Genomic DNA, 19,302 nt, shown 5'->3' with positions numbered 1-19,302 from the left:
ACTAAGAAAATGTTAAATGAAAAGATCAGGATACAAAATAGCCTGTGCTGGGAGTTCCCTAGCGGTCCAGTGGTTAGGCACGGGGCTTTCAGTGTTGTAGGACTGAGTTCAATCCCTGGTCAAGGAACTAAGATCTCAAAAGCCATGCAGCCTGGCAAGAAAATAAAAAAAAAAGTCTGAGCACTCCCCAGGGATGCAGTCAGCAAAACAAACACCCAACTCCATCAACAAATAAATTGGAAGAAAAAAAGGAGAGGGAGATACTTAAAGGAAATTAGGAAATCTATCAATCAAAAGCCTTATTGGGGTCCTCATTAAAGTACACCAACTTAAAAAAATATTTAAATTATTGAGGAAATTTGAATACTAGCTTTTCAAATTGATGATTTTAATGAAATATACATTTTAAGGCATGGTATGGTACTGTGGTAATTTTTTCAATAAAAAAATCCTACTTATCTTCTGGACATATATGCTAAAATATGTGTGGATGAAATTATATGATGACTGGATTTGCTTCAAAATAATCTGGGCTAGGGGTGGGGGAGGGGAAGAAAAGAAGCAAGTTGGGCTGTAAGGTGATAATTATTGAAACGCAGAGATGGGGACACAAGATTACTTCTATTATATTCTATGCTTTTTTGTGTTTGAAATTGTCCATAATAAAAAGTTTTTATAAACCTGCAAATGCATTAACGATTATGATATGACAAGACAGAGGAACACTGGTAATATCCTGCCACCAGACTGCCGGGGTTCAACTCCCAACTCCTGTGGTTGCCAGCTGTGTGACCTTAGGCAAGTCACTGAACCTCTCCGTGCTGTGGTTCATAGAAATGAAGAATGTTGATCTTCATGGTGATACCTGCCACATGTTGTTGTGAGAATTAAATGGGTCACGACATGTGAAGCACTTAGAACAAATCCAGGCACACAGGGATCATTATCGACTTTTATTAGTCCATTCCACATTTGAGTGATATTTGATCATCTACTTCACTAGGCTGTGGAAATCCAATAAAATAAAAACAGATCTTGTGTTAGGATGGAGAGGTTGGGGGTGATCTTTTTCATTCTCTAGTTTCAAACTTTGTGTAATGTGAGATTATTCATTTAAATTTTTTATGAAAAGTGTTTATGTTTTTAAAACAGAGTGAGTCATCTTCACAGACTCTCCCTGCCCTCTGGGAGCTCCTTAGTCTGCTCTAGTAGACATGTTCCCAGCCTTGGGGTGTTTCCATCTGGTGGGGTGGGGAGGCCTCTGCTTGCCACAGATACACCGTGTGGGCCGAGATAGCAAACAGGGGCGGGGTAACGAGCTGGGAACACATTCCTGGGGTGCTGGCAGTGGTGGGAAGTGAGGAGGTGGGATGTCAAGAAACTGAACCCCTTCCTCTGAACCCCAGGGAGAATGACTGAGCCCTCCACTCTTAATCACCTCCTACTCCCCTCCAATTAATTCCTGCTGCTCCCCAGCTCCCCCCACCTCACCTCCCTCCTTGCAGAAGGGGAGGTGTTGAGGTCACACCCAGACCAAGTGCAAGGAAGCAAAGAGCTGTTTATGTCCTCAGCTGTTTTTGTTTGGGGGGGGCACCTGGGGTATGTGGTGGCAGCAGATGGGAGGGGGCAGTGATGCTGAGCCATCAGAGCCCTGAGTGAATTTACCAAGTTGATGAGAAACAGGAGGAGGTGCCAGGACAGGCCACCTTGCCAGTGGGCACTCCACTCTCTTCCCCCGCTCTCCTCCCCTCGCCCACCCTGTGGTTGGCTATTTTGGGCTGCGGAGAGAAAGGGCTGAGCCTACCAGGGCCTCCTGGGCCAGAATCAAGGCTAGGGAACCAGAACCTCCCTCGGGGAACCAAGATAGGGCTGCTCATTAGGAACCCCTCCATCTGAATATTCTCTGATACAAACAATTGAGATTTTCCCTTATGCGGGGAGGAAAAAAAAACAGTTTAGAAAACTGTAAATATTACCAGATCAAAAGGGCAATGGATATAAAAACAGTAGCTTTAAGAAAAGCTCCCCTAGGTTCCTTCCAGTCTCATGACTACCCCTAGTGGGCCCCACCTCTTTAAGAATTCTGGGCTGCCACTGCTCCAGATCAGCTTCCATCTTCCCCTCCTAATACAGCTCTTCTTTCAGGGGTAATCACAGCCACCATTATTAGCGTTTGCTCTGTTCCAGGCACTGGGCAAAAGGTCTTACCTACATCACCTCTCTTCATCTTTCAAACAACTCTGTGAGATAGGTATATAGGTAGATAGATAGGGTTTTGTTTTGGGTTTTTTTTTGGCTGTACTGGGTCTTCGTTGCTCCTCAGACTTTTCTCTAGTTGCAGTCAGCCAGGCTACTCTCTAATTGTGATGATGCGTAGGCTTCTCATTGCGGTGGCTTCTCTTGTTGGGGAGCACAGGCTCTAGGGCATGCGGGCTTCAGAAGTTGAGGCTCCTCAGCTCTAGAGCACAGGCTCAGTAGTTGTGGCGCATGAGCTTAGTTACTCCACGGCACGTGGGATCTTCCCCGGACCAGGGATCGAACCTGTGTCCCCTGCATTGGCAGGCAGATTCTTTACCGCTGAGCCACCAGGGAAGCCCCAGTAGGTAATTTTATTATGTCCACTTTGCAAATGAGAGAACTGCCGTAGGAAGAGTTTAAATATTTTGCCAAAGTCATACCGCTAGGAAATAGCATTTCTCCCAAAACTCAATCCTGCACTGGGAGCGCTGTATTTATCTGTTACACATCCACTGCCCCGGAGGCTGCTTGCTCCATATTTCTTACTCATCTTTGCATTTCCCGTGTATACTAGGTTCTCAGGAAATGTTAGCTGAGATTCATACCTCCCAAACTACTGCTACATCAAGCTCCTAACTACTCTCCCCTAACCACACTTGGCTCTCTCTTGCTCTTGTCTCAGCCTACAATGCCTTTGTGCCACTGGTAGACTCCTATTTGTCCCAGAAAGCCACCCCTCACCTGTCTCCTTCTCTGTGAAGGAGACTGTCCAAACAGAACCCACTGCTTCATCCTCTCGACTTCTCTGACGCCTGCAGACGCCTCAGCTACAGCCCACCTCTAGGCCATCAAGAGGCCAAATTTGCGCACACACCCATCTTCCCCTATTGTCTGAAGGCTGTTCTGCTTCTCTCTGCATCCCCAGTGCCTAAGAGGCCCAGCAGGTGTGTGTTGAACTAAGGAGAGAGTACATCTGAGGATGGGACCATGAGGTATGTATACCCTTGTCAGTTTCCGCAAAAGAGCAGAGGACTTTGTTGCCTCCGAAGCCCAAATTGCCCAAGAGACTGGTGTTAGATGGGTCCCTGGTTGACATGCTGGGTCAAGGAGACAGCCCTCCTCCTTTCCTTTCAGTTGTCCCTCTCTACCCAGGCTGAGCCTGGGGGGCACTTTCAATATCAGGCAGGGAGGGGCCTAGAGGACTGCTCAACTTCCTTCCTCCGAGGTCACATCTCTGGGGCATGGAGTTACTGTCGTTGGAGGGAAAAGTTGTGACTCAGGCCACGGAGGGTGGGGGCCTTCAGGGCCTACTTCCCAGGGCCCTGAGCTTTGGAGCCAAGCCCTGCCATGCCTCAGCCTCTTCCCTGCCTCAGCATCATAGATACATTAAACATCAGGCTGGAAGGGATTTCAGAGGCCAAAAGTCCAGAGAACCAAAGACCCAAGGAAATTGGGGAAGGATGTGTCCACTGACACAAATGTCTGATGACCTTGAGCTCCTCCAGTCATAGCTCTTTCAGCCCCCTTCCTTCATCACTTCCCGCCTGGACTGGTGTAGTAGCTGGTCTCTCATTCACCAATACATCTTCCATACAGCCAGCGGCATGATCCAAATTCAAAGCTAATTTTAAAACACTTCCATCCATCAGCCATGGAAACAAGTCCTAATTCTTACCTTGTATACAAGGCCCCAGGATCTAGATCTTTTCTACTCTAACTGCAGCCTTTGCCACCACCCCTTCAGCTCTACGTCTGGGAGAAGCTAAGCCTTCTGACGCTACCTTGTTCCTGCTGCTTCACCTGATGAACTCAGCCTTAAACACCCAACTCAAATGTCCCTCCTTGGTAAGGCCTTCCCTGAGATCTTGGAAAAGTTAGTGTATCAGGTAAGAACGCTCTCCGTTAAAAGCAACGGAAAACCCAAGCAAACGAATGATTCTGACCCTGGGTTGCCATCAGAATCACCTAAAGAGGAACTTCCCTAGTGGTCCAATGGTTAAGACTCTGTGTTACTAGTGCAATGAATGCAGGTTTGATCCCTGGTTGGGGAATCAAACCTTTTTGATTTGTGCCATCTTTTGTGCCACGAGGCATGGCCAAAAATATTTTTAAATGAAAAATATTTAAAAGAATCACCTAAAGAGCTTTAAAAAGTCCCCATCACTGTACACATGCCAGATCAATTTAATTAGAATCTTTGAGGTGGACCCAGGCATCTGTAATTCTCAAAACCTCCCATGTTCTAATGTGCAGCTAAGTTAAGAAGCACTGAAGCAGGAGTTATCTTTCTCACATAATGAGTCCAGAAGTAGGTAGTTGCTGGTGTTGGCTGAGCGGCTTAGCCATATCCAGGCCAGGTCTCAGTGATACTCTTGACCTTTCCTTTCTGCTTTGCTGCCTCAAGGTCAAAATATGCCTGTAGTTGACTCTTCATGTCCAATGCCTGAAGAAAGCTGTAGAGAGAAGGGGAGGGTTCAATCTATCCTCTTTTTATGAGCAAATCAAAGACTGTCCTAGAAACCCCTTAGTCAACTTCAGCTTAGATGTCATTGGTCATAGTGAGCCACACCCAGCTGCCAAGATTGCTCCTCCCAAATCAGTGTGTGTTATCAAGGAAGGAGCTTAGGAACAGACACTGAAGGGTGGCAGAATACACCACCCCAAAATATGTCACTTGGGCCTAAGGATTATTTTGAGCAGATGCAAGAAGGGCATTCTAATCTCCTCTTTTCTTCCAGAAAAGAAAGTGAAAATGTTCATCGCTCAGTGGTGTCCAACCGTTTGCAACCCCATGGACTACCCACCATGGGAGCCAGAGGAGCCCACCAAGGTCCTCTGTCCATGGAATTCTCCAGGTGAGAATACTGGAGTAGGTTGCCATTCCCTTCTCCAGGGGATCTTTCCAACCCAGAAATCGAACCTGAGTCTCCTGCATTGCAGGCAGGTACTTTACCATCTGAGTCACCAGAGAAGCTCTTCTTCCAGAAAACAGGAGAACAAACTCCCCACGTGAAAGATGCCCTCCTTGTATCAGGAGAAAAGAAAATTCTTCAATGGGGAGTCAAAGCCAAGAGAATTCTGTACAAACAGACTTTGTTAAAATAATTTCTATCTTCCTCTAGGCTCCCCATATATTTTAGTCACTTCTCCACAATTGCTTCTCTTTATTCAACCCAGAATAAAAGTAGTAATGTTTTGCCACTTTTCTGGGTCTTCATTTCCTTGTGAAGGTTCACATGTCATTAACATAAATTTGTTTTTAACTTTTTTAAATTGAAGTATAGTTGGGGCTTTTCTTTTCGGCTGTGCTACATGCCTTCTAAGATCTTAGTTCCTTGACCAGGGATCAAACCCAGGACCCGTGCAGTGGAAGTGTGGAGTCCTAACCACTGGACTGCCAGGGAATTCCCACTGACGTATAGTTGATTTATGTTTCAGTTGCACAGCAAAGTGAATCAGTTATACACACACACACACACACACACCCATATATATATATATATATATATATATATATATATATATATATATGTATGTATTTTTTTCAGATTCATTGCAATATATTGAATATAGCTCCCTATGCCCTACAGTAGGACCTTGTCAATTTATCGTTTTTATATATAGTGGTATTTATCTGTTAATCCCAAATTCCGAGTTTATCCCTCCTCATCCGTATAAATGTGTATGCTTTTCTCCTGTTAATCTGCTTATGTCACTTCAATTCTCAGGCCCAGCTGAAAAGCCCTAATTGGGCAGGGGAAAACTGTTGCCTCCCCTAGAGCACCAGCAGATTCTGCCACAGTGACTTAACCTCTCTCTTGGCTTTACACATCATCTGGCAGACATCACATTAAAGGCATCGTGCAGACGTGTGTCAACATGTCCGTGTCTCCCTCCAGACCAGCAGTTCTTAACTCAGACTGAACATGAGAAATACCTGGGGAGCATTTTGAAAAATACCAGTGCATACACCCCATCCACACAGATTTTAATTGCTCCAGGTACACCCAAGCATAACTAATTTTAGAAACTCCCCAGAGTGATTCTAATGGGCAGACTGGGTGAACCACTGGGCTAACCACTGCTATCTAAGACCTTCAAAACAGGGGCTGGGGACTTCCCTGGCAGTTCAGTGATTAAGACTTCACTTTCCAATGCAGGGGGGAGTAAAGATGCCACATGCCTCATAGCCAAAAACTAAAACATAAGAAAAAAAAAAAGCTAGAAGCAATAATGTAACGAATTCAATAAAGACTTTAAAAATGGTCCACATCAAAGAAAAAGAAACTTAACAGGGGCTGTATCTTAAGCACAGCACTACTTATAACATGGGACTCACAGGATATCTTCATTGAATGAACAAATGAATAAATGAATGAACGGTGGAGAACTTCTGCTTCAGCCTCGTTCACCCTCAGACTGTACTGTGCACCGTTCTGAGTATTGTTCCCCCTTCCTCTCTGTTTTCTCATCTCTACTGAGCACCACATTCGATCACCCTCAGTGAATGATGTCCGTGAGCCAGCCGGACCCTTCTGGGTGCACAGACTTCCTTCTTCTCTGACAGCTGCCATTCCAGACACCTCAGTCCCACTCTTACCTGGCAGCCACCCTAGTTGAAGGAGATAACTCTCTCCATCCACATCCAGGCTCCCCTCTTGTGCCTTAGCTAAAGCCCCCACCCGGTGTGACAAGACAGCAATGGTGGGGGGGGTGTAGGATTCCACATGCTTCATCTTCCACACTCAGCCCCAGTCCCAAAGTGCACCCCCAAGTATTCAGTGGCAGAGTGCCTGGCCTAACGAACAAGCAACCCACAGACAAAATGTCCACTTCCTCTGCCCAAGTGTAGAAAATGTGTCTTACCGGATTCCGTGGACAATCTGCAATCTGAGAAATGACCCTGTTAATGTCACCGGAATGAGACAGTGGTGAGCACATCCTCAGTGATAACATCATCCCATGTCCTAGCCTCTGATTCTGACTTCCATTACCTGTCTGAAAATGCTCGTTCAAGGTCACCTACAGGGCCAGGCTCAGGGACCTGCAACCTGTACAGTGCCCCACGCCCTGCATTCAGAAGGGCCCTGCACGTGGTTTTACAACCTACTCCTGTTGCCATCTTGAAATTCTCAAGTTTTGAACAAAGGACCCCAGTCTTCATTTTGCACTGAAGCCTGCAGTTCTGTGTCTAATGCTGTTCATCTGTAGTCTCTTAGAAAATCCAACAAGGTTTTCCTTCCCAGAAAGTTCTCCACAGCATATGACCTCATATGACCGCTGTGACACCCACCCTTCTGTTCCCTTCCCTTACATTAGGAGAGGGTGGCATGATGGGGCAATGTGGCTGTAAATGACGGTCAGGATCAAGAGACCCCAGGGAAAAAGTCATCCAAGCTCTCCCCAGATCCTGGGCATGAGGGAGAGTTAAAGGTACCAACTTGGGAGCTCAAGGTCCCAGCAAACTAAGAGAAGGTGAGTCAGCTCCAATCCAGAACAGAAAACCAGTGAGAAAACTTCTAGATGATCATATGGGACTTCAGAAACCTTGAAGAACCCCCTCCAGCTCCTTAAGGGGCCATCTGCCAACAGTGCAGAGAACTAACACAGTGCCCTCTGCCTGGCAAGGAGGCTGGACACCCTTCAGGGAGCCAGAAGATGAGGTCCTCCAGAGAGAGACACGTTTTCCAAGAAAAAGGGTGAAGGAAGTTTATTTACCGTGGAAGACAGTGTGCACAGTAGGAGGGAAGAAAGGAGGTATGGAGCTGGGGGTGGGGAGACAGGTTGCTGAAGGCAGTGGTGTGAGATGAGGCCCCCCCCAGGCCTGCCAAGCAGGGATCCTCCTACTGAGCCAGGCTCTGGGCAGAGGGCAGAGGTTCTAGGAGGCAGAGTCTCAGCCCTGGCAGAGAGAGGAAAGATGGAGGCTGGCAATGTCAAGGCCTTGGAAAGGGAACCTGAGGCAGGGAATGGAATTGGGGCCTGGTCTTCCCACGACAGGGCTCATCAGGGTCCAGGATCTACCCTCTCTGGGCATCGGCTGGCCAGACCAGGGCTCAGGTATCCGACACCTGGGGCCCGGAGTCACATGCCAGGAAACCCAACACTCCTGGGCCCCAGCCCCCAGCTTCCAGCAGCTGCGGGAGCAGGGCTTCTGGAGCAGGAAGTGGGTCTCCAGAGTCGCAACCCAAGGAGTCTACTTCCGGGAAGAGGGCAGCACAGGAGAAGGCTCTCCCAGCAACAGGGTGAGAGGCTGGGAAGACGAGGAGGGAGAGGACAGGGAGGAAGAGTGGGGCGGAGAGGACAGAGCTGGGATGGGTCGAGGGGTGGACGCTCCAGGAAAGGGGGTGAACGGGCACAGAAGGTGGGGGCTTGAGTCACTCAGCCTGGCCGGATACCATGAAGTCCTATTACTGATCCGTCCTCCTCATCTCCTTCACACGAGTGCTCTCTGGTGCCTACCTGGCCCATCTGGCAGCCACCCAGGTCCTTTATTCCAGTGGAAGGAAAACAGTACACGAACAGAAGCAGACGCTTAGGAGCCCCCAGACCCAGAAGGACCAACAGAGCCTTGGACAGAAAGACCTCCTAGATTAGCCCTCCAGAATCAAAGAGAACTTAGAAGAGTCTCAGGCGCAGGAGACCATCTACCACGAGGGCCCAGTAAGGAGTCTTAGACTCCAAGGAAGCAAAAGAGCCACCCAGGCCTGAGGGGGAGAAGGAAATGGCAATCCACTCCAGTATTCTTGCCTGGAGAATCCCATGGACAGAGGAGCCTGGCAGGCTGCAGTCCATGGGGTCGCAAGAGTCAGACACGACTTAGCGGCTAAAGAGAGAGATGGGGGGGGCCCTGAGGGAGCTCCCAAAGGAGAGGCCCTAGCCCAGAGAGAATCCAGAGGCGGACTTCAGGAAGAGAACGCTGGCTGCAGGGAACGGAATTCTCTCGACTCACTCTTCCTTTCTGGAATTTTTCCTTCCCCAGATTCTACTCCAGTCCAGGACTATGCCAATCTGTGGCCATGTTCCCACCAGTCGGTCACCTCCTGTCTCTGCTGCTGGTTATAGACGCAGGGGGGACCGTGCCCAGCCCCCAGGGGGTTCCCCAGGGCTGCTATGTGGCAGAGGAAGCTGGGGAGCGGACTTTCCGCTGCAGCCAGGCGGGTCTGAGCGCCGTGCCCACCAGCATCCCCAACGACACCCGCAAGCTCTATCTGGATGCCAACCAGCTGGTGTCGGTGCCAGCTGGTGCCTTCCGGCACCTGCCTGTCCTGGAGGAGCTGGATCTGTCCCATAACATCCTTGCCCACCTCTCAGGGGCTGCTTTCCAGGGCCTGGCTGGGACACTGCGCCACCTCGACCTCTCTGCCAACCAGCTGGCCTCGGTGCCCGTGGAGGCTTTCGTGGGGCTAAACATCCAAGTGATCCTGTCTGCCAACCCGTGGCGCTGCGACTGTGCCCTCCAGGAGGTGCTCCGGCGGGTGAGGCTGGCCCCGGGCACCGGGACGGGCATCGTGTGTGGTCCGGGAACCCGACCGGACCTCGTGGGGCAGGAATTCCTGCCGCTGGTCGGGGAAGAAGAGTTGTGTGGGGCGGGGCGGGGCGGGGCCCGGCACAGCACTGATGTGGCCCTGCTGGTCACCATGGGGGGTTGGCTGGTGCTGGTGGTGGCTTATCTGGCCCACTACGTTTGGCAGAACCGGGACGAGACCCGACGTCCCCTCAAGCGGGCCCCCGTGCTGCCTGTGCGCTCTGAGGATTCCTCCACCCTCAGCACAATGGTCTGACGACCAGGGACACTTCTCCGGGCCCACGCCCGGCTCCCCTCTCCAAACCCTCTCCTCTCCTCTGACCCCCTCTGCCTCCTCTGCAGCCCCTTATCATCCCCCAATTCCACCCTCTTCCTCCTCTGTCTGTCTGAAACACCTAATAACTCTCAGTCCACCAACACCATCTTCCCTGCCTGGGGGTTTGAGCGCCTACTTTTGGTACCTAACTCTGCTCATCTCTCATCAAGAGAGTGAGGGAGAGAGACTGTACCAGTTATTGTTATAGATTCACTGCATGGAAAAATATTTTTCCAGAATTATGAATTAATTAATAGCCTAGAATTCTTTTTCATACTCATGAACTATATAATAAAGGACTGCAATGCATTTTGCATAGTTTTCATTTCTTCAAAATTGCTGCTTTCTAAAATTCTCTTGTTTTCACATTTTGTTGGGGAACACAACAACTCTACTGAGAAACCCAACTCAGTAGAGTTTCACCCAAGAAATAACAATAGTTGGACCTTCCTGAATTTTTCCATATGGCATTTTTTCTTGTTATATTTATACTTGATTTTGAAGGGTTGCTTACACTTGTGTCACTGCAAGCAGTGAGTACCCAGTCATTGTGTAACACATAATGATACTTATTGTACAACAAAGCCTGAGAGTTTGTACCAACTGTAAACCCCTAGAGTTAGGTGTCTCTTTCCTAATCCATTCATCTATACCATGGCCTTTTCCCTTCACACTCAGCAGGCTCATAAGGTTATTTGCCTTTAGTGATTTCACTTTCTTACAGTATGAAATGATGAAGGTTGATAAAAGGAGAGATTACATTTAAAAAATAAATAAATAATAAAGAACAGGAAAGCAAAGCTAAAAGAAACAGCAGCTCTAATTTATTTCTCTATGAGAGTCTCAGATATCCTTAAGTATTTTCCTGTTTTGCCTCTTCAAATCCAGCCTAAGCTAAAATGAAAAGGTATGTAGATGCTGGTATTACACATACGCACAGTTCCCAAAGACCTCAGTAGGGTAAAAACCAAAAGGAAGCAAAACTAAAAGAAGATAAAACAGGAGAGCTCGGTTCGATCCCGGGTTTGGGAAGATCCCCTGGAGAAGGGAATGGCAACCCACTCCAATATTCTTGCCTGGAGAATCCCACGGACAGAGGAGAGCCTGGTGGGCTACAGTCCATGGGGTTGTAAAGAGTTGGACGCGACTGAGCGATTTTCATTCACTCACTCACTGCTGGTAAAGAATCTGCCTGAAATGCAGAAAACCCCAGTTCAATTCCTGGGTCGGGAAGATCCCCTGGAGAAGGGATAGGCTACCCACTTCAGTATTCTGGCCTGGAGAATTCCATGGACCGTACAGTCCATGGGGTCGCAAAGAGTCGGATACAACTGAACAACTTTCGCTTTCAATGGGACTGGACTGTGCTAGACTCAGACACCCAGAGCTTCCGAGTCCACAGAGATGGGGGAATGACAGACCAGAGAACTGTGGCAAATGGTCACGTGTGCCACCTAGGAGGTAGGAGCAGGCAGCTGTGGAGCGTGGCAGAGGTGGTCTCAAAGGCGGCACTGAATGGATGTTTGAACTGACTCTTCAAGAATGAGGGGGGCTTTGGCAGAAAGAGGAAGGTCCCAGCTGAAAGGTGGTGGACCAAAGCAAAGAAGATGCAAAACAACTTGGAATGTCTGGGCAGTGGCAAGACTTACCTGGGGGCTGGAGAAGAAGGTATATAGGAGGGCAAGCAGAGAGAGGGACCAAGTTGGCGGTGAGGTCAGAAGGGACCCTGCAGGCTCCTCCTCTCTTCTCTCTCTGCCTCTGCTGAAAAGCTGCACCTGCCTCTCTCTCTCTCTCTCTCCCTCGGACCCAGGCTCCTCTCCCTGTACCGTCTACTGTGGATCCCCTGGCTTAGGGTCCTCTGCTTCCTGTTTCGGAGATTCCCTAACTCTCTGCTCTCTCTCTTGTACACAGAAGGGCTTCCTGAACCCTTTCCCTTGGGAGAAAAGCGGTTTCTGCTCCACCTGAACTGGGGATGGATCACTAGAGAGCTAGAGGGATGGGAAGGTTTCCCACCCCCACCCCAGAACATCACTGGACAATTCAATAAAGTCCCTTTATTAATGTCCCTGATTTCTTTCTTATTTCACCGAACACATGTGGCCCTGCACTAAGGAGTAGGAGGGTGTTGAGAGCTTCACCTCCACCCCCAGGACTCCTTTGATGGGGGTGCTCCCGCTGAGCTGGTGCCAGCTCCTCTCTCCTCTCCTACCTCCCAGCTCCTGACACCAGAGTCTATCTGCCACGGATGCCAGGGCCTATGCATTAATGATGATGGAATGGAAGGGTAGGGGATGGGAGGGGACCGGGAGGGAGGACACCAGGGAGGAGTGAAGGAGGGCGAAGCTCAGACTACTAAGGGAGCACGGGAGGAGGGAGTCAGTACTCTCTTAGCAATCTGTCTCTTCTCTCAGCAGGAGTCCAGGTAAAACTAGATGTCCCCACAGCTAATAAAAGAATGCCTGGACAGAGGAGGAGGGGAGAAACCAAGCTGGCTGAAGGAGAGGGCCGTATGAGACATCCCCATCACAAAATAGGCTTTTCACGGGACCCAAAGGTGCCAACACAGCCTGTCCTTTGTCCTTATGAGGGTGATTCACCCATGTGGCCTCCGTGGAGGAAACAGCCACTTTCAGAAAGCTCCTGGGAGCCCCAGTAGAAACTGCAGATAAGAAACACTGAACCAGGGTTCCATCTAACTCATGGCAGAGCCTGGGGCAGAGTAGGAGGCCACTCAGTGAGCAGTAAAGAGGAAGCCATCACCTCCCTTCATCCCTCTGACCCATCCTGACTTCCCTGTCTCCTTTCCAGTCTTGCCCGATCCTCTCTCGATCCCTGAGGCTCCCCCTACCACTCCAAGTCTGAGCTTCCTCACCTCACCCAGGAAACCTCCACTCGACTCACCTCACAAGAACCTAGGACAGGCCCCCATCTTCTTTTCTCAGGAGACATGGGCCTCCATCTCCACTTCCAGAGATGCTCGGGGATGGGAGAAAGAACTTGAATGTGCGGAGTTTCAGGCTGTGGCTTTGACCATCCACCCCAGCCACATCCTGGCCGGGGTCTTAGGATCCTGCCCCATCCCTAGTAAACCCTCTGTCAGTCCCTCCCCTACCACTCTCAGAATCTGCCCCCACTCTGCTCACCCGTCCCCTTCTGGAATCGGCTGGGACTCCTCTCACTGGGTTCTGGGAAGTAGAGTGTGGAGACCTGCGGGAGTGGGAGGGTAGGGGACGGGTGGGGCCCCGGGTCCCTGTCATAGGTGCCTATTTCTGGATGTTCATTCAAATCCCTGTTGTCCTGAGCAGCAGCGACAACATCTCTAAGGTCTTCAGAGAGTGGGTTCCCCTACCCTGACCCCTAACTCCAGTTCTGAGATAAGCTCAGGATGGGAAAGGATCCAAGGAGGGAAGCCTGGATAGTAAACATCCCACCAGTTATCGCCATGGCTCCCCTCTGGCTCAAATTCCTTTCCCTCTCTGGAATAGGACAGGAGGGAAGGGAGAGAGAGGACAAGTGGGGCAGACAACAGAAAATGGGGGGCAGGCTGGGGAGATGGCAGGGATGGGGAGGTGGTAGGCTGCTGTGGCTCTCCTCCCCAGAGAGTGACCCCATCACCCAGGCCAGTTAGGGTCTCTGAGGCAGAACTTGGTGCAAGGGGGACATCAAGTGCTGTAAGTTTGGACGTTCCTGGTGGTCCAGTGGCTGAGACTATAAGCTCCTAATGCAGGGGCCCCAGGTCCGATCCCTGGTTGAGGAACTAGATCCAGCATGCCACAACTAAGAGATTTCTCATGCTGCAACGAACTAAGACCCAGTGCAGCCAAAAAAGAATCTGTCTGCCAATGCAGGGGACATGGGTTTGATCCCTGGTCTGGGAAGATTCCACATCCTGTGGGACAACTAAACCCATGCACCACAGCTACTGAGCCCAGGTCCTAGAGCCGGTGCTCCACAATTAGAGAAATCACTGCAATGAGAAGCCTGCACACGGCAACTGGAGAAAGCCCACGCACAGCAATGAAGACCCAGTGAAACCAAAAATTAATAAATAAATGAATAATTTTTTTAAATGCTGTAGCTTCAACTCAACCCATGACAGGAGACTAAACGAAGTGGGTACCCACAGACTGAGAGAAACACCTGCTGGGACAACAGTCACTGAATCCCTAAGCCCTTCCCTCGGCACCTTGGCCTCTGGGTATCCCCTGAGCAGGGAGGAAGTGGTGGCACACCTGGTTTCACCCCCATCCTTACCTCTACCAGGGACCACAGGTCATAGAGCCAGAGTTCCAAAATGCCACCCGGGCCCTGGCATGGCAGCCGGATGGCCTCATTTTTGTTCCCTGCTTCTGGCCCTTCTGCCTGGTACAGAGGTAAGGGAAACATGCTGTGTCGAAACCAATCTCTCCCCCAAGGCGTGCTGGAGCTAGGAATAAAACTGCTAGGTACTGAGAGAGCCCAGCCACATGCCTAGTCCAGCTTTGATGCGAGAACCCAGGAAGGCAGGTCCCGGCTTGTTATCCACAAGCAGCATCCCGGAGCCTGCGGGCTGTGGGTGGGGGTGGGAGCACAGGAGAGGCCCTCACTCAGCCTTTCCATCACCTGCTTCTTCCTGCCTATGGAGCAAAACCTGGAGCGTCAGGGAAAGCAGACGCTACCCTCAGGAAGTCCCCGTCTGAGGAGGAGAGCTATGATCCTAACTCTCAGGGAACCCATAGGCTAATAATGGAAGAAATAGGGTCCTTTCTCTTTGCAGAGCTTTGACGCTGGTGAGGCCAAGACATTCCCCAGACGAAGCCCATACAACCCCTGGTTAGCTACCAAAGGAAGTGGAGAGAAAACAAACTGAGTTCATGGGAACTGAGGGAGACAGTTAAGAAGCAGCAGGTGGGGCACAGCTCCACCCTTCCTGTCCTGGCCTCCTGTGCAGACCTACCAAGTGCAACCCTGAATGAGCAGCTGCTGCTGCTGCTAAGTCGCTCAGTTGTGTCCAACTCTTTGCAGCCCTATGGACTGTAGCTTGCCAGGTTCCTCGGTCCATGGGATTCTCCAGGCAAAAATACTGGAGTGGGTTGCCATGCCCTCCTCCAGGGGATCTTCCCTAACCAGGGATTAAACCCGCATCTCTTATGTCTCCTGCATTGGCAGGCATGTTTTTTACCACTAGCGCCACTTGAGAAGCCAGGTGATGAGAGGGTGTTGGTATCAAAACCAGGAGGGAGAACCAGGCACCTTCTTCCAAGTCCCTCCCCCTTTAGACTAAGGGGAGTTCCAACTTAGAAACGGTGTGCCCTCATCTCCCTGAGGCTCTGTTATCAGGAACCTCAGCGTCCTGTGAGGAATGATTTCCCAAACCAGGAAGGCAGAAAACTAAGCAGACAGTGCAAGGTATCTGAGCTGCCACAGACAATGCCACAAGTCCACTCGCTCATTTCATAAACATTTACAGACTTACTCCTATGTATCAGGTGCTGCAAGTACAAAGAGGAGGAAGTTGTGGTGCCCATCTTTGGGGACCTGACTATGTATCAGTGATGACAATTAGCATATCAGTTAGTGATGACAAGGGGGCTTCCCTTGTGGCTCAGCTGGTAAAGAATCCGCCTGCAAAGCGGGAGACCTGGGTTCAATCCCTGGATTGGGAAGATCACCTGGAGAACAGAAAGGCTACCCACTCCAGTATTCTGGCCTGGAGAATTCCATGGACTGTATGGTCTATGGGGTCGCAGAGTCGGATATGACTGAGTGACTTTCCCTTCCCTTAGTGATGACAGAGGCATGCACAGGGGTCATGTGAGCCCAGAAGGGACATCTAAAGCAAATACTCACTCTGGTTCAGGCACTTTGTTCACAAGAGCACTGACAGAGAACACATTTATTTTGCCTATTTTTGAAAATCTTTTTTTACATAGAGTTCTAATAATATTGCAACTATGTTTTCCTGCATACAAACATTCCTATTTGAAATAGGAAAAAGTTCATCACAGATAGAACAACAGCAGGGAAAATCAACAGCCTGACAGCAGGGAGAGACATTACTGAAGTATTATTTTCAATTTATTTATTCATTTTTGGCTGCACTGGGTCTTTGCTGCTTGCCCGGGCTCTGTCTATAATAAATAACGCAGAATGACTATTGGAAAATGCTCACTCTACCAGTGCTGTATCCTCATACCGTCCTCCCATGGGACCAAGATCTGCCCTGGGGCTGTGCAGAGGGCCCAGTCGCTCCTGGAACAGCTCCTCGGGTGAGTGAAGATGCCTCTCCAGCACCTGAGTCAGAACATCATGATCCTTCTCTGCCCCCGTTTAATGTCCCATGGTCAACATCACACCCACGCACCTGCTTCAGTTCCCTGGAATTCAGTTTATCTCCTGCCGGTCTCAATACTCTCTTCTGCACTTATGACGATCACTATCTTCCTCTTTTAGAATGTTAAAAACAACAACTCAAGCCCCCATACTAAAACTAACCTCAGAGGTCAGCCCTCAATTTTCATTCATTTTATTCATTCATTTTAGGGGTCAGGGACCCCCATCATGCAAAGTCAAGCCATCAGGAAAGGTTCTCTCAAAGAATGTGTGAGGGAAATCACAGGGGCATGGTGTCTGTCTTGGAGAACCAAGAAAAGACTCCGAGATCAACAAAGTTGCAGTCGTAGGGCTCCTGGTGAATATCTCTGTCACAGGCAGCAACAAATGCCAAAATTCCTCCACACCCAAAACCTCAGCATTAAGAAAGATCTGGAAAACCTAAGAAGGGATGAGTTTGCAGAGTGAAGTGGGGAGGCAGGTTGAGATAACAGGCCAGCCAAAGAGCTTGGCACCAAGGGGGCATGCCCCCGCCCCAAGCAGTGCAGGCTCTCAGAGCAGGCAGAGATCTTCATTTCATTAATACTTCTGCCCTGATAGGAGGGAAACTTTCTCGAATGCATCACCTGCTCCCTATCCCTGAGAGTGAACACTCCAAGATTTGACCTTTTTTGCAAGTAACTCAAAGTCAAGGAGACTGATATTACACATTTTTGCCATTTTGAGGTGGGGAGAAGCTTTTGTCCACACAGGGCCATTTAGAAGACACTACGTGTGAACTGGGCTTCCTTGGTAGCTCAGCTGGTAAAGAATCTGCCTGCAATGAAGGAGATGCTGGTTCGAATCCTGGGTCAGGAAGATCAGTGGAGAAGGGTTAGGCTACCCACTCCAGTATTCTTGGGCATCCTTGGTGGCTCAGCTGGTAAAGAATCCACCTGCAATGTGGGGGAACCTGGGTTAGATCCCTGGGTTGGGAAGATCCCCTGGAGAAGGGAAAGGCTACCCACTCCAATATTCTGGCCTGCAGAATTCCATGGACTGTCTAGTCCATGGGGTGGCAATGAGTCGTACATGACTGAGTGACTTTCACTTTCATTTTCTTTCTTCACATGTAAATTGGTGCAGTCACTATGGAGAACAGTACAGAGGTTCCTCAGAAAACTAAAAATAGAGCTGCCATATGATCCTGCAATCCCATTCCTGGGCATATATCTGAAAAAAATGTAATTTGAAAAGATACACGCACCCCAATGCTTTTTGCAGCACTATTTACAATAGACAAGACATGGAAACCTCAACATCCATCGACAGAAGAATGGATAAAGAAGATGTGGTACATAGATACAATTGAATACTACTTGGCCATAAAAAAGAACTAAATGAAATAATGCCATTTGCAGAAACATTGGTGGACCTAGAGATTATCATACTAAGTAAAATCAGAAAAAAATAAATACCATACGATATCACTTATGCACGGAATCTAAAATATGACACAAATGAACTTATCTATGAAACAAAAACAGACTCACAGACATAGAGAACAGACTTGTGGTTGCCAAGGAAGAGGAGGGTAGGGGAGAGATGGATTGGGAATTTGGGATTAGCAGATGCAAACTATTATATATAAAACAGATAAATAGCAAGGTCCTACTGTATAGTATAAGAACTATATTCAATATCCTGTAATAAATCATAATGGAAAAGAATATGAAAAAGAATGTATATATATGCCTACACATATATGTATACATGTGTATATATTGTATATGTATATATATATATATGAATCTCTGATGTACGCCAGAAGCTAACATAACATTGTAAATCAACTATACTTCAATAAAATAATTTTTTTTTAAAAAGATGACACTGCAGGGCCCTACTGCATTGCTTTCTGAGTTCTTAAAAATACTTTTAGTAGGACTTCCTTGTTGGTCCAGTGGTTAAGAATTCACTTGCCAATGCAAGGGACATGGGTGCCATCGCTGATCTGGGAAGATTCCTCATGCCACAGAGCAACTAGCCCATGTGTCACAACTACCGAGCCTGCATGCTGTGACTACTGAAACCTGCAAACTCTAGAGACCATACTCTGCAACAAGAGAAGCCACCACAATGAGAAGACTATGCACCACAACTATCAATACAAAAGAGCCCAGAAAAGAGTGGTGAGTTGTCCAAGATCACACAGAGAGTGAGGCGTCCTGGTTCTTCCAGGAGTAGAATCCACAGGCCCCCTGTACCTCTATGATACACACACTCCCTTCCAAGGGAATGGGTTGAGGGAAGGGTGGACCCAGGGGTGCCACTGAGAGAGCTGGACGTGTACAGGAAGAGAGCTCCACCCACTCAGAGCCAGCTCCACCCCACCCAGCGCAAGAAGCTGAAGAAGCTTCAGGAGCATGGGGAGAACTTGTCTGTACATGGTGACTGAGGCTTTGAGATGCTGAAGAGAGCCAGACAGGAGGGCTAGCTCCATCCCCCTCCTCACTGCTGCTGGGCATCTTTTATAATATGTATTTATTTGGCTCGTTGGATCTTCGTTGCCGCACGTAGGCTCTAGAGCACAGGGCTCAGTAGTTGCAGCGCTTGGGCTTTGTTGCTCTGCGGCAGGTAGGATCTTAGTTCCCCAACCAAGGATGGAACCGGAGTCACCTCCATTTCAAGGTGGATTCTTAACCACTGGGCCAGCAGGAAGTTTCCCCTGCTCTTTTCTTCTCTTTTCTAAGGACTTTTCCATCTATTATCTCACAGGACTCCTGAGAGGTTAGGCTACATTGTTGCTGCAGTCCCCATTGCATGTGTTTAAGAAACTCCCTGGGAAAAATCCAGTGGCTCACCAGCTACTCAGTGGGGAATCTGTGAGCAAAACCCAGGCTCTGAGACTCCAACCGGTTCTTTCCCCTCA

The 19,302-nt window shown here is 49.0% G+C and overlaps 1 protein-coding gene across 1 annotated transcript; it reads left to right on the top strand.

Moving 5' to 3' along the window:
• The first annotated feature begins 9,222 nt into the window (after positions 1 to 9,222).
• Positions 9,223 to 10,386, top strand: LRRC3C (leucine rich repeat containing 3C). The gene is made up of 2 exons (XM_081582174.1): positions 9,223 to 9,713; positions 9,930 to 10,386. The coding sequence occupies exons 1-2, from the start codon at positions 9,255 to 9,257 to the stop codon at positions 10,017 to 10,019; spliced, it is 549 nt and encodes a 182-aa protein (XP_081438300.1). The 5' UTR covers positions 9,223 to 9,254; the 3' UTR covers positions 10,020 to 10,386.
• Positions 10,387 to 19,302: the final 8,916 nt, after the last annotated feature.

Source organism: Giraffa tippelskirchi, chromosome 3 (assembly GCF_054371585.1).
Source record: "Giraffa tippelskirchi isolate mGirTip1 chromosome 3, T2T-mGirTip1v1.2.pri, whole genome shotgun sequence".
In the NCBI taxonomy this organism is placed as follows: Eukaryota; Metazoa; Chordata; class Mammalia; order Artiodactyla; family Giraffidae; genus Giraffa; species Giraffa tippelskirchi.
This window is presented reverse-complemented; position numbering and strand designations above follow the sequence as displayed.